We start from the raw sequence: 21,666 nt of genomic DNA on the forward strand, positions 1-21,666 counted from the left end.
ACATAGAATAAAATAAAATGAAATAACTAAGTAATAAAATAAAAATATTTGGACTGTGCTACATTTTGATATCATGCATTGTTTTTTATGATAAGTGGAGTCACACTGTGCATTCCAACAACGAAATCACAGCTTTAGCTAGAGGATTTCCTTGTTTCTTAACTTTATTATTTATATGCCAAACCAACCATATGACTTCATGTTCTTCTACTGGAAACCCAATGTTTTTCTCTGGACTTCCTTCTCTGACATGTTCCTTGTCAAGTGAGGTCAAAGGTCACTTTAAAAAGATTCTGATCTATCAGATATCTTGTTATGTAAAGCTAAGTGATCCAGCTTCACACAGAGTGACTCATTATTATGAGACTTACAATAGAAACCTTTTATAACAACAAGAGTCATATAGTGGATTGTGTTTACAGTAGCAGTTACCTGGACAGTTCTTCACCTCCCACCTGCACAATTCATCTGTTTGTTCCTATTCATAGTTGATGTGACACATTGATGATGTGACTGAATGAAGAAAAATCCCACACACAACCTCTGCTCATGTTGAAATCTATTCTAACCAGGACATACTGTAGTATCTATCTTGGTGGGGTTATCAGGTCAAACAGGTTTGAATAAACCCTGTGTGTGTGTGTGTGTGTGTGTGTGTGTGTGTGTGTGTGTGTGTGTGTGTGTGTGTGTGTGTGTGTGTGTGTGTGTGTGTGTGTGTGTGTGTGTGTGTGTGTGTGTTGTAATCATTCTTGCTGACAGGTATGGGTGGTTTCTGGGGAATGTGGATGGAGGACTTCCTTGTGGCAGCAGGGTGGAGACTCAGGAGGAGGCCGGTTTCAGCCTCACTTCCCTGACGTCTCAGAGCACAGGACAGGCGGCACGGAGGCAGAGCAGACACACTGATATCTCACCTGACTGCCATACAGGAGCAACAGGTAAGAAGTCTGACAGTAGAAGTTTTTATAATGGTTCTCTGATAATTATTACATTTTCAATGAAGTGAACTGAGTGGCATGTGCAGTGAAGGGCCGGTCCCAATACAAGGAAGTATTCCAGGAAAAATACACAGATTGCTCCTGGTTTAACATCCGAGCTCTTTAAAGGTTTCCCTCTTCCTTAACTTTAGACATATTCTTTATTTTATTTTGGGGCTTAGTATGCCTTTATTAGAGACACAGGACAGTGGGGAGTGACATGCTGCACAGGAGCCACAGGTCAGGTTTCAACCTGGACGGTCCACTTTAAGGACTACATCCTCTGTGCATGTGATGCAACAACTAACTACTAGTCCACCAGCAAACCTTATATTATTTGTCGAAATAGGCCAGGGGAATGCTTGTTGTGTATAACTATTGTTTTAATTTGAAATAAACAAAAAATGTTGCCTTGTTGATTCAGGACCTGCTGTCTCTTTAGTTGATTTTATGCTTTCGTAACTCCAGTTGCTGCAAAACGTTCCATCCACAGAGCACTTTGTTGGATGCAATTAGATTTGTAGATTTAGTTTATATTTGTTTTATTTACATTTGTTTGGATTTGTAGATTTAGTTTAATATGTGTTTTAATTATATTTGTTTGGATTTGCTTCTCATAACTCTCATAGTCAAGGTAAAACTAGCTAAATGAAAATCAAGTGTAAAAGCCTTTTAGGTGTTTAAAAAGAATCAAATGTCAAAAAGGGATTCATATAACTTCATATAAGTTTAATTCATTGTTTGATTTAAACTATAAGAGAGTTTTTCAGGGTAAAACAAAAGTTTTTTTTTAAATCCATCAAAAACTTTTTAAGCTTCTTTTGAAACTAATAAAAATATAAATATGTCAATACCTGTTTTATACACCACAAAAGAGAAAAAGTCTAAGGCACCTGATATTTGGTTACCTAAACGTTGCCAGCATGTATATAGCTGAGACAGTGTGCACGTGTTTGCCTGCAGTTTTATAAACTCATTGTCATCACCTTTTTTGGTGCCTGTTCATAGAGAAGGGATTTTATCCTTGATTTAAATGTCATATTTATGTGATGGAGGTGAAGGTATAGAAATATTACAGGGTTGGCTGAGGCTGTGGCCCAGTAATCCTGCACACCCCCAGTGTAGCCTTTATATCCATACTGTCCTCCTGTGTCTCTCTGCAGGATGCTGTACACAGAGTTACTGAAGCTGTGGGACGAGGCGGTGCAGGCGGTGGACGCCAAGGACTGGGAAGGATCTCTGGCTAAACTGGATCAGATCAGTGAACCCTCATCTCGAACCCTGTTTAATGCTGCATCAGCTCACCTGGCTCTGGGACAGCTGGAACTGGCCATGCAGGTCTGTGAGACGAGTGTGTGTGTGTGTGTGAGGGGGGGAGGGGGGGGACTATGATACTATGGGCGGTTCTATGCAGGGGCCAACAGGGCCCAGTACCTCTGTAACACTGAGCTTGGTCCCCCCTGTGCCTTATATTGTGGTTTGACTTTCACCATAGATATAGCAGTATTTCAGGTTGTGGTAGTTAATACTGTGCGCGATTATTTGGTATAATAATAACAAACGTTTTTTCTGTCTATTTGTCCTGGGTTGAACGTGTCCCTCTGATAAAACAACTCAGTACCCCCTCAGTGACAGTGGTCTTTGACCTCCACTCTATGAAACGATGAATTAAAAGCCAATGTGGTCACTTCAGTCAATGAATGATTTCTTTGCTATTAGTGCAGGTGGGGGCTATCAGGAGTTCTTCTCAGAGATATTAAAAATCTTAAGAGACTCGAGAGCAAGTCCTCTTTGTTTTATTGTTAATAAAGACCCAACATTAATTCACCATGAGCATTTAGCAACGGTATGGTGGGCAATAAAAAAAACTTCCTCTTAACATGCAGAAATTTAAATTACTAGAGGTCAGCTGGTCAAGCACAAGAATTTACAGTTATAATGACTGAAAGAAACACATTGAAAGTCTTTCATCTGTTTGTGTTGACCCTGTCTCCTCGTCCCCTCGTCTCTGTGATGTCCAGGCTTTAGACCTCGCCATTGCCAAGGATCAACGTCTGGCTGTCGGTTTCTTCCAGAGAGCAGCCGTGATGATGCAGACTGACAGGTAAGAGGACAGATACACCATATACACATCGCAGAAAGCTGTGACATTAACACAGCTGACCATAGCTAACCAGTGTGCTACTGTCCTGTGTAATATTAGTTGAATATAATGTTCAGTAAACAGAGCATAGTGTCAGTACATGGGAAACAGGCAGGATTCTTGTGCAGTATGTAGAGAGGGGCTGTAATCCTAGAAATATATCCAACACTGGACAAGGGAGAGATGGAAATAAGAAAATCTATATTTTAAAGTGTGACTTTAAAGTTTTTCCATTTACACTTCTCTGTTTTCTAAGGTGTAAGATTAAAAAAAAAAAAGAAAAGAAATGCAAGCAGATTGTCGTGGTGTTCACTGGTGTGTGTCAGTGCACCAACCACTGTGAAGAAAAAAAATGCAAGGCAGGAAGTCTGATGAGTTACTGAAGTTTCACTCCAACACAAAGCTGCACCTGTTACAGCCTTCGATTCAGCTGCAAACCTAATACGTCAAACACATCATAACTGATCCACAGCCCAACGCCTACTTTTTATAAACAAACGTTTCTTGGCTCTGCATTCATGCATCCAATCACCTATAACCAAATATGAAACTTGTCGGAGCATTCACAAGTCCTGCGATCATGTTTTTTAAGAGGTGAAAGCTTAAAAGTGTTGGGAGTAGTGAGGGGGACTTTAAAGAGGCTGAAGAGTTCAGAACTGTCCATCAGGCTGCTTCACAGGTTGGACATGTGCTTTCAAACGTTTCATTTTGAAGGCTATACTTTCACACGACGGCCTACAATTTATTCAGCAGAGATGTGCATTTCATAGTGTTTATAATCACACAATCCTTCACTGGAGTCTATGATTGGGCTCGATGGATTGTCCTTCTCCTCGTCTCGAGCAATTATTTGTCCAAATGATTCTCCACTGTGTTGTCAATCCAATTTTTCACTGCTCCTCTTGAATCGTAAATACAGTCTGTACTGGATGTTGCAAAACATGACGTTAGAAAGCCACGCCTCAAATGTCTCCTCAGCCAGGATTAAACGCCGTTTGTTTTGTTTTCTTCGTTTTCTGTTTTTGGCTATTAAACAACGCATAAAGGTCAGCCAGCTGATGACATCGATTGTTCTTCTTCTAAAGTCACATTTGATCACACAAGTTTCTTTGAGATCTCGTGTCTGTAAAATCATTACTATAAAACTACAGGTGTGTTGCCAAGTCACCTGGTGTCTGCGTTTGGATGATTATGATGTTAAAAAGTGGTTCACACTCTCTTTAGGTCTTTTTCTTGTTCTCCATTGTTTGGATCAACCAATCACAGCTTCTGAAAAAATTTGTCATCCCCGCTGAGCATAGCTCCTCATTAAAATAAAAGTTTATGTCCCTTCCTCGCTCAGAGTGGCTCCTAGATGTTTCTAAAGCTACAACTCATTGCTAGAATATTTGAAGCTAGACGCTGTTATTTTGAAATGATGCATTTTTTTGTCAGTCTCATAAGGTGAAAACAATTCTTGTGATTCCATCATCAGTTTGCTTTGGATGAATGGGATTTAATCATCTTTATTTAAAAGGATTGTCAGTGAATATAATCGTAGCCCATGAATCTAGTTTCAGATCAGATAGTATTGTAAAGGAAAGATCCCCCCCCCCCCGGCCCCTGAGTATAAATATATATCCATCCAAAAACCAAAGCAGGACGTTGTGTGAGAACCGTCTCTGGAGTTGACCTTCACTTCCTGGAGACTATTGATCACTGTGTGGTATGCAAGTAATCATTCGAAACTCCAGGAAGTTTCTGGGCCTGAAAAATCACAATGTCCTGTTTGTACAGAGATTCAGGTGCAGAATTCTTTTGCCGTCTATAACTGACGGTGTGTCTCTGTTTGTGTGCAGGTTGGAAGAGGCTCTGTCGGATTGTATCTGGGCACAGAAACACATGAGAGGAAACATGGTCATCGACTACAGACAGCTGGGACTACGATTCAAACTGTTCAGCTGGCAGGTCTGACATACAGCCTAACACACACACACACACACACACACACACACGCACACACACAGGGTGCTTCACACACCTGCATGGAGGAAGGTAAACGGCAGCCTTCAGCCTGCTTCTTCTGACAAAATGAAAAGGAAATCAGAACCAGTGAGCTCTTTCCGTGATGTGGAATGAAAACAGAGCGTACCGAGCTGAATCATCATCATCATCATCATCATCATCATCATCATCTCCACTGTGTGGTTGTAATGTCACACACACCTGCTAGCATACAAAGCCCTATTGATGCTGGCTGAGAAGAGGTTACACAACTGCACATATTTCTGACACACAGATAAGACCCAGTGCGGCCTCCGAGACACGATGCACCTGCAGACAGAAAGAGCGACGCTGAGGTGTACAGAGTGTCATTCACGAGCCAGGGTTTCAATGGTAACATGACCATCAGTGAGCTCTTCCTTTGATGAACTCTTAACATTACTAAAAAAGAAGCCAGGCCCTCTATGATGCAGATTTGATTTTTGCTGTTGGTAATGATTTCATGAGGAAATCTCATGGTGGACTGAATTCCATGAGCTGTACTCAAGCAAGCATGAAGATAGTACTGATGAGGATGATGATGATAGTGAAGGGATAAAACAATGGCCGCTAAATTGAGAAATACTTGTGATTGTCTTTGTGTTATTTTAGACACAACGAAACAAGTCAAATGTAGCCTGTAGCTCTGCAGTCATGTCAAAGCTCCTGTTGTCTGCGCTGAAGCTGATTGTTTTTACATCCATAAACTCTGCTGATAACTGTTCTCTTACGCGCTTGTAGAAGATCGCTCTCAGAAATATGTTTTAGTAATGGCAAACTAAGCCCTGGTTTGAGTGTTTCATCGCTTTTAAACCATCACTGGAAAGTTGTTTGCATCCTTGCAATTCAGGCTGCGTGTGTGAACGCAAAGGGCCCAATTTTTCCCCATGAATTTCCTCCTGACAGCTTCCCAGTAAAATGTCCTCATATAAATTCAACTCAAGGAGACAGAGAGGGTGATGATGTTGAATATCCTGCAAAGGAAGCACCAGTATGTTCTTCTTCACTCTTTTGTTAATCTAGTGGGTGTTTTGAATAAAACATATAGCATTGATGTTAGGAGACTTTTTATTCAGGGCATCAAACTCTGTTGGTCTGTCGGCCATTTCTGCATGAATCTTTGTACGTCACGTCTCATGAGACCCCTCACTCGTCTGACTCCTGTTGTGAGGGAGAACTTTCTGGAGTAAATATATGAAAAAGTCTAGAAATCTTTTCCATTTCAAATGTATCATCTTGAACCCGTCTCGGATGCTCTCGTCTAAAACGTGTCTTTTAATAACAGTTTCACCTTCAATAACCCCGTAATGCTGCGAGATTTCTACACTGTATCCTTGCTGCTGCCTTTAGTCTGACACCTCAGTTCAACAAAGACTTCCTCTCAGGCAAACACATAGCTGTGGGTAGAACAATGCTCTTCAGGGACAAATCATTTGAAAACCTTGTTTCTTAGAGAATACATTGTACGTGTGCATTTGACAAATGAAGCACTCAAATGTTTCCATGAATCTTGAAAGTAATTAATTCTGCAAAACATTTCTGAGGTTGTTTTTCTTCAAACTAGTGAAACTGGCATAGGTCTCTGGCTGTTTAAATCACAGCTTGAAGAGAGGCATCTTAGTCACAGGCATCTTGCCCTTCTGATTTCTACCTTTTGGAGCTGACAAGTGTTAACTGATAGCTTCATCCTCCAGTGTCTTCAAAACTCAGTGAATGGGGAGTTTTTGTTCCAAAACCAAAAAGAGAGTTTGCGAATACAAAATCTTTGGATAAATGATGATTCAATCCGTGGTACTTGTACCTGAACAAACATTTTACTGTGGTAAATTGGAGTGAGTGTTGACACATGCAGTAAAAGTGGATGAATATTAATGGGCTACTACTGAAATTTCTAAATGTGATGCATCCCCTAGGTGTTGTATAATGCTGCAGCTGTCTACTGCCGGATGGGCCAGTGGGAGCAGGCGAGGGAGGTGCTGCTGTCGGCATCCCAGGAGAGAGGGGGAGGTCGAGGGGGGAACATAGAGGGCGCTCTGGACAGCGTCATGGTGAGTGACCGTGGTAACAAATTTCCAAAGTCAACTTCTCTTGAACTGTTTGTAGCTGTTCGCCATCTTGACTTCCTTTAAGATGCAATCAAATGGAAACTTGAGTCTTGGAAATAGTGAACCTCAGCTGTGTGCCATTTATCAGTCATAATTAAGGATGATGAACATATTTAAAAGTTCCATCATGTCTATAAAACTTTCTATTACCGCCCTGCTCAGAACAGGCTGTTTCTGTGTCTGTAGCTTTAAATGTAAATGAGCTGTGTCTGACCACGCCCCCTCTCTGGAAGGATTTAGCTGGCTTTGCCTTTTTTTTTTTCAACTTTTTTGCTCTATGCCCAAATATTTGAGGAAGACTCAGAGGTCAGAACAGACGCCTAGCTGTGGGAGTGTCGCCCACCTGGGGGAGGGGTTACTGCCCTTTGTGATGTCACAAAGTGAACATTTCCAAACAACCTGTTCAAGCAAACATTTTCTGAAAAGTGGGGCAGGCAAAAGAAGGAGAAGATGGACTTTTCTTATAATTGTGGGGTTTATAGACAGGGAAGGGACACATGTTAGTTTGAGAAAAACATGGTAAAGTGTATTCTGCAAAATGCTGTGTCATTTAAAGTGCAGATGATGTAGTTTATGCTGTAGCAGGAATGTCTGCTGCGTATGATCAAACGTCCTATCCAGCAGGAGTGTTGATCTCAGGAGTGATGAGGGACCAGGTCATAGTTATTCCCAACTCATTCATAAACAAGCTTACACTGCCAAATGTCATTAGAGAAAGTATGAGCTCATAATAAACAGGACAGACAACATTTGACACAACCTTTAAAAAACAAATCAACCATGAGCTCAAGAGCATATCCAAACTGCAGAAAAGCCTCAGGGAAGGCACTGCTTTGAAACGACTCACATTTACAGAGTTTGTCAGTCTTGTCGGAGAGTTGTCGAGTAGGATGAAGCTTGATAAACTGCAAAGACTGGGTATGTATGGAGAGTTGGAGGGGCACAGGTAACAGATGGATTACATTTCCCTGAGGAAGAGAAATTCTTTTTTTAAACACACCAGCAATATGACAGGCTACGGGAGTGGAGCAGAGCTTTAGGATAGATGTGGCCAGCTGATGAGAACAGCTGATGACAGGAGGAACATGTATGGAGAAGTTCTGATACTGAGGGTTTATTGATGGCTTTCTGACTTACATCAGTTATTTTGAAGGGAAAAAAGTAATTCCATGTCTATACGTTTGTTCTCTGTTTTCCTTCTCAGAGGGAGGAGGTCCTGGCTCCTCTCCTGGTGCCGGAGGGAGTGGTCTTTCGTCCCAGGAAACAGGAGGTGGAGCAGCTGCAGCAAAGAGACTTCCTGGGCAAAGCAAAGGTAGAGTGATCATCATCATCATCATCATCATCAATGCTTGTTACTGTATACAGTCGGTGTATGGTAAGATGCTTTTGTCACAATGGGAGAAAGAATCCACCAAAGTAATGTAAGAGCAATATACGAAGTCACATTATCTCTTTGTGCTCTGAGCTGTCAGGTGTCCAAACTTAAATACTTGATTCTGTTTCATGCCCATATTTACTCTCTTAGAGGAAGCTCTTTTCTCGGTGCAGGATGACGTGTCAATAGGCACACAACATTTGTGGTCTTGCTCAGAGACCCCCTTCAGATTACTCCTGCTTTCTGGGGAATCTCAAGGAAATGTGCAAATGTATTAAGTAAGAGAAAAGATTTAAAAATGGTTAAGTATTTGTGATGTTCTGCTAGCTGCATCGAGCCCAATCATTCAGAATAAATTATATATGGACGTATCAACAAGCCAAAATGTCTCCGGAGGCTACAAACAATCAGAGCAACACAATGTGTGAAGGACCTGTAGACTGCTATAGGCTTCAACCTGAAGGTGATTTGGGTTTTAGTTGTGACTATGTAGCAGTCCAAACTTTTAATTCATATGAACCATAGTCCCTCAGAGATCTCCTGTGTAATGCAGGATATTCATAGTTTTCACATGATGTCAATGCCCACCTTCGACTGCTCTAGTGTGCACTATAATTGTTTTTTGGGCTTTGTTTCATTAGAGAAATCAGAAACAGTGGGGAATGACGTGGGAAAGCAGCCCCCAGTTAGATTCGAACCCTGGCTGCCTGCCTGAACATCGGGGCAAGCACAAAACTACAGGATACCGGCATCTTGTTGTTGTTGTTGTTGTTGTCCTGTTAGATACATAAACTGAGGAGGACACAAGGCAGGGTTGTACCTGTACAGAATCCCATTCGAGCAAGAAAACCCAGAGAGGATTTTGTGTCAACGCTGTCACTCTGAGCGAACACAAGAACTGACTTCATTATTGTGCTAACTTGGGGGGAATATTACTGCCCAAGAACACTGATGAACTGCTTTCTGCTTCACGCACAAATTGTTTGATTCCACCATTAATATATGCAACATTGAAGTGAGACATGTTCTGACATAGAAGTGAAATAGGATCTAAAGTTTACATTTACTTACCTAAAATGTTCTGCTTTCAGGTGATTTCCTCCATGATTCCCAATGATGACTTCGGAGGCTTTGAACCTTTAAGGGTTCAGGTAAAAATGACCACAGTGTCAGCATGAATAATATTTATAATAATAATCACTAAGTCCCTTCAGTAACTGTCACCGTGTTTTTCTTCTCCTTCAGAAACCTGGTTTCTATGAACCCAAAGTGGACGGATCTCAGTGAGTCTCAGCTGTCACACAGTAAACGTGTTATTCTGAGCTGTATCGAGGAGATAACACCGTCAAACTCTTCATTTCAGGGATTCTCGATACATGCGTTTGCGGACTCCCTACATGGCTCGGGGCCCCGGACAGCTGACTGTGCCAGGAGGGGCCACAGTGTTTTTATTTGCAGAGGAGGACAGGGACGGGATGGCGACCGTTATTTATGACGGACAGGTGAGGAGAGAGAGGCAGAATCTGTAATGAGCCGAACATGCAGTATCGACAGAGTGTGTGTTTGTTATTCCTGTTCATCTATATTAACATTCTCATATTGTTTTGATTTCATTTATTTCACTATTTCCTGTCATTCAGCCTCTTTTGTCTTCTTGATCTATGTAATCTGGACCTAAATGTTTTTCTTGCTTATGTTTGGACTTATTGTTCTGGTTTCTGTTTTTATGTTGCAATGAGAATCTTTTTCTCAGCCACTTTCAAATAGCTTGATATTACAATTATATTATATTAGTCTATTACATACTGATCACTCACATATTTAATACACAGATATTTGTCATTGCTAATGCATCTTCTTGTACAACCCTGTTGGCTTGTAACTAAGTTATTATCTTAAATCAATGTTTGTCATCGTTCGGTATCTGATCTTTTTGGGGTTTTTTTCAGAGAGGACTTCTGCCAGTCTCCCTGCTCGACCCTGCAGATGTTAAGTCATCTAAAGGCAAAAAAGAAAAGGTAGTGTATTTTTCTCATGTTCTGTTTCACTTTATGACGCTTTGACCAACTTTTTGGGCTCCTCTCAAGAGAAAACACAGGCAGGACTTTAGTTGGGAGGTGTAGTAGCAGCAGCACATTAAAGGTTGTTCAGATGCTGAGCAGAGCTTTATCTCTGCTTTACTCCTGAGGACCTGCAGGAAAAGCTGCAGTGTCAGGGGGAATACATAGAAATTTTCTAAAAAAAGGGTCACTGTGCTCCTTTCAGCTACATACTGTACGTTTCTTGCTGGGATGAAACTGCAATGATTTTTCGTCATTGAAATAAATTGCTGTCTGACCTTCGTGTTGTATCTTCAGTTACAGAAAGTTCCCAGTGGGATCCCTCTCCCACCTGGACTGAAACCACCCACTCGCCCAAATACCCGTAACAGCCCTGCAGTTCCTCCTCGGAGTAAGAAAAGCATCTCAATCCTCCTGATCCTCTCTGTTTACTACTTTCTCTGAAATCTTATTGCTTTACCCTCTTCGCTCTGATCTGCCCCTGTGAGCATGTCTCTTTCATATCGGATCATTTCAGGGTCATAGTAATATCTCTGATGTGTACTGTCTGTCTGGTGCTGACTATATATCTGAACTAGGCAAGGCAAGTTTATTTATATAGCGCTGTTCAGACACAAGGCAATTCACAGTGCTATACAGACATAAAAACAGAAATACATTAAAACAAAGCTTTGGGAAAGAGTGCAACAGAAAATAAGAAAACAGTGCAAAAGGAAGACATCATTAAAAGACAGAAGTAAAGTACTCGATAAGGTAACACCTTTAAAAAACTATTAATTTGTTGGTGTGAGGCAGAAAGTATATTTCTAATTGAAAGCCTGAGTGAATAATAAAGTTTTAAGGCCTGATTTAAAGGAGCTGAGTGTGGCAGCTAGAAGGTTGATTTTCACTTAGCTGTACCTGGCATTCAAATTGTAAACGCATTAAATTTATTTAAAGAGAGAAAAGTTTAAATAAGTCCATTGCTGGTATTTGTAGATGCTTAATGTCTTTATTTTGTACGGCAGGACACAAAGAGAACATTTTGCAAGCAGACAGGCTGTTGACATTTTTCTTTGAAAGAGTTTATTGTTATGGGTCCCTTGTTTCCTCATAATGGCTTATAATAACTTATTCTGGCAACAAAGATGTTTAATTGATTGAAAATGAAATATAGAAAGTAGTAGACAAAGGACGCTGCGCTCACAAACAGCTGTTGCAGTTTCAAATAGTTCAATTAAAGGAAAATATTTTTTTTTTAAATATTTTTAGTAATAAATCGTCCATCTCGAATTTTACCCTTTGGACATTATTTTTTTCCTGACTTTTATAGGTAAAGTCAATATAGAAAACATATTTTTAAAACTGTCTAAAACCCAGATCCTCAACAGTTTCACTACTTTGTAGTAAAAAGGTTTTATTAAGATTGAATTTGAACTATGTGTTGTCGTTGAAGTTCTCAACAAGTACTTATTGCCTGTGTAGGTCCTCAGTCATCCAGGTCATGGTTTGGATCATGCTCCAGTTACTTGATAATGGGGTTGAACTTTTCCGTGTTTATGCTCAGTGATCTATCTGCTGCTGGTGGGAAAAATGAGCTGTGGTTGCAGAATGAAGAAAAACACTCAGGACAGAAAACTATGTGGTGGACTGTGGTATGCTTAGATACGTATATGACAATATTCAGGCAATCATTTACTCAGACTTACTGTATATTAAGAATAGCCACTCGTCAGCCAGTATTTACACCTGCTCATGGAGGGATAAATATAGAGGGCTGAGGCTGTTGAGTTTTGATTGTTTGTCTTTTTTGAAGCTGTGCAGGAGTTTAGTTCCTCTCATAAATGATTCATTTCTTTGGATGCGGGTGTTTTGTGTAGTCAGGGGAGTTGAATCATGTGATATTTTTGAGACTCTCAACTATCACATTATGTATTTGTGCTCTTTGAAAAGTTTTCCCGAGGTTTTTTTAGAAGTTTTATATAAACCCCAAGAAAGCTCACATGCACACACCTTTCTGTTTTCAACCCCACAATGCAATGTTTAAATGTAACGTTATATTTGACCTCAAAGGAAGAATATGTGCGACTTTTTGATCCAGTAGATGTCGCCCTTGAGCACCGGCATGAAAACAAAATAACTCGAGCTGCAGGCTAATGTTAGCGTTCTTTAGTTTGCTCGTTGCTTCACATTACATGTAAATTTACATGCAATGACCATGATATAAAACGCTGACGTGACATTCAAACAAGCAGAGATTACACTGTGTTATTCTTCTTTTATATTATCCCTCAATTAAATTAAATTTTTTACACTGTCCTGTGTGAACACAGTGAGATACGACTCACTGATAAAATAAGATCACAGACAGTGACAGTGGGACTCGCACTCATTGTAGACAGCCATGACATGATAAACTGGATTTCTGCTTCATTTAGGTCTAAAATGTCGCACATTCAGCGTTTAAAGGAAGAATGTGCAACATTTTACACATAAATACAACAGAAAGAAGTACATCTTCTATTATTGTCTCTCTGTGTCCTGACTGTCCACAATGAGTGAAGCTTGAGTCCTGCCGGCTGTACTGCTGTCTGAGCCGTGTATACAAGGCCAGTTCAGGGACTAGAGAAAAGGAGAACATACTCACTGCTTATTTGAATGTCATATTAGCGTCTTTAGATCAGGGTGTGCTAACATTAGCATGCTAACACAATAATGCCGGCCACATGCAGTTGCAGCTCAAGTAAAGGACAGTTCTGTCTGCCAACTTGCGTTTAAAGTGCGGTCTCATTCATAACTTCTTCGTGAAAGTGCGAGTGGAGAGGGGTTGGAGGAGAGCGGAGGCTTCAGGTGTTGCCAAACAGCAGTTTGTTTTGGTTTTGTTCTGGTGCTCGAGGGAGACACCTACTGGATGAAAAAAAGTTGTCTTCCTTTAAGTCAGAGAAGCAAGGATAACTTTTTTAATATTCTTGCAGCTTTTTGCCACGTAAGAGTGTGTCAGTAAGTCGGAACAGGAGGAATATTTCCAGCAAGTAGAAGTTGTTTCAATGTAGCCTATAAACAGGCATGTGAGTATTTTTTGAATGCACTGCTGCCATTATCGCTGCAGGGGTGAAATCAAATCTGCAGCTTCATGATGGAATAGAAGAGAACTTCTCATCTCTGCTTCCATTTGTATTGCGTGTTCTCAGACTGTACCTGTTCTTTGTTTTCCCTGCTGTACGCTTTATTTCCACAGACAGTCCACCTCCATCCTACATCAACGCCACCCACGCACCGCTACAAGCCTCCGAGCCTCCCAGGTACACAGCCAACGCAGCCAGCAACCAGGTACAGCCTGATTCATCTGAAATCACATCAATGTTTTTCTCCTTCACACACTACACACACACTCGTTCTCTTCTCACCTGATCTAAATATAGAGGGATGTGCGGACATGTGAAGAAACTGCTCTGTGAGGTTGAAGTTAGCCGGGGAACGCTGATGTGTCCCGATTAAGTCACGATAACGCTCCGAGGAGGCGGAGGGAGTCTGTCTCAGGAAATAAATATTATTTTAGAGCCACAATTAATTTTACACATCCTGTGACTCACTTATTTTCAGTCAGTTAAATCCAGCAATAAGACTTGTTTCTAATGCAATAGCACTTTTCATTATGAATGCACATCCCCAGAGAGAATCAGTTTGCATAATATAAGATTTTCCAGTTTATTGATGCAGTGTGTAGAATTATTTCCATTTGACCACAGGCATGTTTCAAACTTATTTTATTTTTCTGTTAGTCTCATCAAATCTCATCAGTCTGATTTTTTAAAGAAATTGAGAGTATGGGATTGTGAACCCATTATCGTGAATTGTATTGTGAGTTTTTTTTATTTCATGCACTTAAAACAAACAAACAAAATAGACAAAAACTGACAATATGATTATTTTATACCAAAAAGAAAAAAGATGCTGTGAGTTGAGTGAATCGTTACATCCCTAACCTTAATGTTAAAGATCCAAGTGTTCCTGTGAGGCCTGGATTTGAAGTGTAACAAGATTTTTACATTATAAACTGGTTTCCTTAGGCTTTGCTTCTTGTTCTGCATATTGTGCTTGGGGTCTTTAACCATGAAAGGCTCTTACGATGACCTTTTACCTTTTTGTGAGAATGAAATTAGCAGTAGGTAGCCTCGCTAGTTAGCTAGTTGTTTTACACAGAAAACAATCTCCAAAGTGATTTTCAATTCTGGACCTCAGAAATCAAATCATGTGAAGTTTTTGAATTGTGACTGAAAGAAAACTTTCTAAATGTATGTCCTCTGTAGAAAAAGTGAAAGTACTAAAGCAGCCAGACAAATCTCACCTGGGGACCAAGCAGGAAACAAGATTAGTTTAGATGCTAAAACAAGCAGCAGCAGAAACAGACCTTAACATAAAATGCTCTAATGCAGTTACAACATGGTAAAGTCTTATCACTTCATCCATATAGGCCCTTTTATTTCCACAAGCTAAAACCTCAACAAGCTGTTGAGAGTTTATTAGCATAGCATGAGTAAAGACAGGCAAGCTCAGCAATATCTTATCTTCCAATTCAGAAGACCATTAATAATACTTTTAAACATGAAGTAAGGAGCAGGATAAGTGTCACAATTTCCAAACTTGATTTTAAGTTTTGAGAAGTTGATGACTGATCAGCTGTTTATTAAAGTGTGCGTAATTGCTGGCTACATTTCAGTTTCAATTGGTATTAAAAATGAGACTTGCTGCTTTTCATTTAAAGAACTTGACTAACTTTTTTCTGTAATTGAATTTCCCCAATTGATTGACATCGAAATGTAAAACATGCGAGCTATTACGTTGTTGTCATTCAATCTGTAGAGCTCAAGTCTGAATTTAACTCTTGTATATTTGCTCTCACACAACATGTCTGCTGTTGTGCTCTTATTGAAACCTCGAGGCAACAACTGTCAAGGTACTTGGATCTCATGGAGCTTGTTTTTTTAACTCACAGTGATTCTGTCCACAACAGTATGTGACAAACTCCAAACACTTCGGTGGAATCCATTCTTACATTAAGTCGTTGTGATTTCTTGGAGGATCTGAAAATGTGCTCTTTTTTTTTTAAACTTGTAACCAAAAATAAAATCTTAACATGTTACTGTAGATCATGTAACGAACAATGATTCCCACCCTTTAGATTATCAGCCTCTTCCCTTTGAAGGGAGGAGGGTTTTCAGTCCCAAGGTGCAGAACAAAGTGGTACATAAATATATTTTGTTCCTGCTGCCTGGTTGAACTGAACAAGCTGTTGCGATACTTGCACATAAATATTTATGAATCTGATCATCTAAGTCCAAAACTTATTATTACTCAAGATTAATTCAGGAGGATCTTTATTTTATTGTTTTATATTTCTTTTACACCCTGATCGGTGGAACCTTGAGCACTTTTTCTGTTTTCATGTGTTTTTTCTTTTTTTTAATAATGTTTAGTAAGTTTTAAAAAAAATTTGCAACCGATTTGTGACATAAAAGATGCCAGTGCAAAACCAATCTCCCTTCAGGTTCAAAGAAAATAACCCGAGTACAAAGATTTGGGAGCTCCAAAGCATTTAGACGTGCTTCGTACAAAGTGGCTTTTAGTCCTCTAAATTTAAACAATGTTAAGTTGTAGATGTTCAAGACTTAACTCAGGATCGTCGGGCAGGAACAAATGTAAACAGAAACACTCACTGGGAAGACTCAACATGCAAAGATTTATGATTGACTGTCAGGGTTGGGATCACGCAAAACTTTTCTTAAGACTTCGAGCACTGGTAAATAACTGTACTGTTATGATTGAAAGACAAAGGTAACATCTAATTCCCAGTCTCCCATTGTCAACGTGAAAATGGTGAATTCAAAACATTCTGCAATCAGTTTGTGCAGAACGGGAAAAAAATCAATCCACCAAACAACACTCTGAATCTCACTTTGATTAGGAGCAGCTTGAACAAGAAACTCAGAAACAAAAGTCAATATATAATCGTAAATACAAGTAGAAATAAATGTACAACACACAGTGATCACTCAGGAAAGACAACCTGCAGAGGATTCACAAGTCTTACTGCAGAGGGGAAGAAAGACTCAGTAAAGCTTTTCTGAGTATTTGCGGAGCGGCTGTGAAAACAGCAGATAAAAGACAAACTCGGGAGACTCAATAAAAGACAAACTGATAAAAATGACAAAGGATGACAGGAGTGAGAGAAAGGGATTTATTTCCTGCAGAGGATGAATTCTCGGTTTCCTCAGCTTGACAATGGCCTCTGTGTCACATCAAACTGAAGGTGAACACATATTTCTCTAACATGGCACTGCGGCACATGGAACTGAATGTTTTTTACAACACAGAAATCAGAGGCAGCATGAAGAAGAGTCAGGGTACACAGAGAACCAGAGACAGACGCAGAGAATTTCATTTCAGGAGGAAATGAATGTGTTGAGAAGTAACACCTGCAGGTGTGACAGAACAAGCTTTTTTTTTTTTTTTTTTAATAAAACTTTTGCTCGCCCTCCTTTTCAGGTCACATAAGCATGTTCATGTAATTTCATAAATACAAAACTGCTGCACTGCCCTTGTGAGGCTTTTATTTTGCTAACGGCCCCAATTTGGACACTGACTTAATTAAGAAATTGCCTGCTGGACAGTCCACACCTGTCATATAATAGATATTTATCTGACACTTAACTGTGAGCTTTGTCTCATCAACTCATTTATAATGCTGTTAACGGACTGTATACAACAAACACCACAAATATCTGAGTTTTCTCCCTGAAGGTTTCAAATTGTGACGTGCAAGTCATTAATTAGTTTACTTTCACTTTTAGAAGTACACAAAATAAAAATGGACAAAATGACTTTAAAATACCTGCTGGATCAGATTCGATACACAAACATAATTATACTGACAAATAATCTAAAAATGTAAGTTTGTTATCCAGTAAATATTATTACTATTCTTTTTTTCAGTTTTGGCACAAAAAAAAAGTATCAAAAAAAAAAAAAGTAATTTGTGCCATTTGATCATTTTTGATGTGATGGATGTAAAAGTCCTGTGTTTCAAGCTCTCTGTCCCCGGGTGGATTATCTGTCCCCTGCATGTATCTGGGCCTACTAAGTTTAATTAACTGACTGTAACAGACAAAAATGATGTATGAATACTTTTTAAATGTGCTTGTTCTTGTGCTTTTTGTGCCCAGCATGCAGACTCTGCTCAGGACGCAGAGGGGGGATCTGTGGTGGTGAAAGTCCATTACACGTACACTGTGGCTCTGTCTGTCCCTCTGGACACGCCGTACAGCGAACTGAAGGAGAGAATTGCGCAGAAATTGGGACAGCCAGCTTCTCAGCTGCGCCTCAGGTAACCGCAGGCCTGCCAACCCACTTCTGTCTCCCTGATTTTCAACAAGTGATGCTGCATTTCTAAAAATATGCTTTTCTTTGTCCACTCCACCCTGTGGGCTTAATATCTGATGTGAGAAAAAAGAAGACTAGGGCTGCAGCTGCACACGAGACGAGTCCATGAGTGCAGCAAATAAACAACAGATTAAGACCGCAAAGGCTTTACGATGAGATACACACCAAAGATTTATTGAAAGACACATCTAAGGATTAACAACAGCAGAGTAGTTGATTTGTCAGGATGTCAGAATAAAAATAGGAGCTGATAACGACAAAAAACATGCATCACATCCTTTTTTTAATGCTTGTAATCATCCGTTTCTTCAGTTCTCTGCCGTCCAATTTTGGCCACAGAGTTGCCCTCAATTTCTGATCCATTCCCCCTCTCCTCGTAACCTCTGTCTTTTACTCACGTCAGGCATAAAGTGCACGGCTCCCGGGCACTCATACCTCTGGGCGGGGAGGAGGAGCCGGGCCGCACCATGCAGGAGGTGGCTGAGGCCGGCAGGGCCACCCTGTGGTGCCAGGTGAGGTCAACTCGTCATAAATGTCGGGGCATGAGATCACACATTAGGTGCAAGGATGTGTAGGGTGGGGGTTGTTTTTGACTGCATGTGAGAATGAAATGAAAGCACTTTTACCCCGGATGACGAGGGCGACACGCTGAATGGGCTATATTATTTCTGTTAGAAGGCACAAGCAAATATATGTCCAAACTATAATCATTCAAATTATGTTTATCTTCAGAATATTCTTTCTTTATGTTAAAAATACTCATTTCCAGGGTGCCAGTAGTGTAGTGGTTAATGCAGCATCCTGTGTACGGAGGCTGTGGTCCCATAAGCGGGTGTCCTGGGCTCTGATCCGTCCTGTGCTTCTCATTCCCCGCCCTCTCTCTCCCCAATTTCTAACTCTATCCACTGTCCTATCTTTAAAGGCACAAAAAGCCCCAAAATAAAACAATACATTTCCACCTTTACACACTAGAGCAATGTGTTCATAATTAATGTCATAACAATCTTAAGTAAAAGTCATATAATTATTACATGTTTCACAAAGTCAGTCAACCAATCATTATTTTATTATTCATTTTATTATTATTTTATCAGTTCAAAACAAGCGTTATCTCAAATAATAATATAATAATACATAATAATAATAATAATAATAATGATAAATTGGTCTTATATACAGTAGCGCTTTTCTAGATACTCAAAGAAAACAACCAAAAAAACAAAACAAAAACGACTGAGACAGTACACTTAACAAGATCATATAGGATAATATGCAGGAAGGACTTCTTCTTTGTATTCCAAACTTGCTTGTCGCTGAGGTGGGGGTCGGAGCAGGCCATGCATGGATGAGGGACGATGATATCTAAAGGTGTAAGCTCATAAGGAAGTACAAAGGTTCAAACCAGACATGAATTGCTTGTAACAACCAAAATGATCTGCCAATGGGGCAAGAAAATGTTCCAGTACTTGTTTGGTGTCTTGAACTCACTTATTTGGTCCTGATAGAATAAACTGTTCAGATGCATGATTATTGTTTTTTGTACACGCTGGGTTGATTCATTGTTTGTTTTAAGTGGAGGGTAAAAAATATGATTTTATGCAGCCCAGCAAATCTTATTCTATCCCAATAAACTTTTGTTGTACTACTTCAGACAGAAGACCCCCTGGCCAACCGTTCCATCCTCTACCAGATGGTGGCGCTGTATGACTATGCTGCCCAGGGCCCGGAGGACCTGGAGTTCAGCGAGGGAGACACCATCGACATCCTGGGTGAAGGTGAGGCTTGCAAGTCGACCTCAGAGACAACATAAAGAGTGTTCTCGTCTCTTTTTATTTTCACTGTGTCCTCAGTGTGTGAGTCTCACTCCCCCTCTCTCTTTACGGCTCTCTCTCTCTCTCTCTCTCTCTCTCTCTCTCTCTCTCCGGCAGTTAATGAGGAGTGGTTAGAGGGACACTGTGCAGGAAACATCGGCATCTTCCCCAGCTGCTTCGCCTACAGGGAGAACGTCGGCGAGATCCTGGAGAGCAGCCATCTCTGATAAACCTGTTAACCTGTGAAGGTGCCTGTTTACAACCAAGTAACACCTCCAGGGACAAACAGTGAAGTCAGGCTTCACTCTATCTGTGATGCTGCTGCAGCAGCAACTCAGAGAATATCAGTGGTACTGTTTATATTAAATCTGCTGTGCTTCATTTTCTCTTAGTTATATTCCTGTCTCCTCGTAGACAAACAAGAATTTATACTGACATTAAAAACGTCATGATGTTTTTTATCCAAAGGTATCAACTATATGATCTTCTGTTCAGGTTTTACAATGATTGTTAAAGATGCCCTGTCGTGTCACAGGGATCGATTGTGTACCGTATCCTGATGCTGAAATCTGTTCTTCAACTTCTGTGTCCTTAAAAAAATGTAACAACAATTTAAGTGAAGTAGTGTTTACTTTTTGGTACAGTAGGGATCTTGTGTATGCACTAGTTGATAAAAACTGTTTGTGAACTGTGATGGTGTAACAACAACGGATTTAAAGCTTTCTCCAAGAACATACGGGAAGATGCAACATCACACCAGGCTTCACTATTTTTGTTTTCACACCTCTCCTGATATCTCCTGGAAAACTACGTTTATGTGAACGCAAACGGCCACATTTTAAACTCACACTTCACCCGCAGTTTCTCCTGCCAGACCCCGAGTATTTACTCCGCAGCAAGTCCGAGTAAGCTTACGTGAGAACGTCGCAGGAAATTCTCAGGAAAATACAGCTCGAGCTAATAGGAGCGCAGTGACGTTTCTATACTGGGACTGCTGCAATCTCTGCATGTAATTAAACAGCGGAATGATGTTTTCTGTTTGCCAGTTTGTTCTCCTCTCTTTAGTGGATGTTGTCTTCTCATTGGACTACACATAGCATTGATATAAAGTCACATCCTGTCATTATAGCATTGTGTAGCAGACTCCTTTGTGAGGAAAGTAGCTATTGGCGGTCCTAAAAGTTGCAAGAAGTCGCTCAATGACTTCATCACCTAATTTGAAATAAGCATGCAAAGTGTAATGGATGCTGTAGGACAGAAATTAAGTTGTGGGAGAGACAAAAAGTGAGTAAAAAAACCCCTCAAAATGTTCAGAAATACAAATGACCTCTATTCCGTTGATTCTTGTTTTTTATTTATTTGCCGATTAAATAGGCCATTACTTCTCAAAATAAAAAAAAATCACTCGATTTGTCGCTAGTAACTTTTGACAAAAAAGTCACCAAGAGGATATGAAAAGTAGGAAGATTTAACGAGAAAGTCGCCAAGATTGCAACACTGCTCCTTGCCCCCCCCCCCCCCCCCCCCCAATCTTCTGACAAGGATTGTCTCCAGCTGTGGGGAGTCTTCTTGAAATGATCAGTGGTCTTGAACTCGCATGGGGCCACTGGAGGCATGGTTGCCTTATAGAAAGGCCACTACAAAGTGCCATGAAAAATGGAAATATTTCTCCAAATGTACTTTTTGTTTTTACAAGATTCACATCGAACATCACCAAAAAATACAAACAGAAGTTCATATACATTTTTCAAAACATG

The 21,666-nt window shown here is 40.2% G+C and overlaps 1 protein-coding gene across 1 annotated transcript; it reads left to right on the forward strand.

Annotated features, from left to right (window-relative positions):
• The first annotated feature begins 780 nt into the window (after positions 1–780).
• On the forward strand, positions 781–20,520 carry noxa1 (NADPH oxidase activator 1). Its single transcript, XM_079341839.1, has 16 exons — positions 781–935; positions 2,138–2,312; positions 2,996–3,078; positions 4,956–5,064; positions 7,053–7,187; positions 8,449–8,556; positions 9,711–9,770; positions 9,865–9,902; positions 9,983–10,121; positions 10,569–10,637; positions 10,977–11,070; positions 13,897–13,988; positions 17,882–18,042; positions 18,502–18,610; positions 19,750–19,873; positions 20,027–20,520. Exons 2-16 carry the CDS (start codon positions 2,139–2,141, stop codon positions 20,134–20,136), a joined length of 1,605 nt encoding a protein of 534 aa, XP_079197965.1. The 5' UTR covers positions 781–935; position 2,138; the 3' UTR covers positions 20,137–20,520.
• The last annotated feature ends 1,146 nt before the right edge of the window (positions 20,521–21,666 follow it).

The sequence above is a fragment of the Symphodus melops genome, assembly GCF_947650265.1.
Source record: "Symphodus melops genome assembly, chromosome: 1".
In the NCBI taxonomy this organism is placed as follows: Eukaryota; Metazoa; Chordata; class Actinopteri; order Labriformes; family Labridae; genus Symphodus; species Symphodus melops.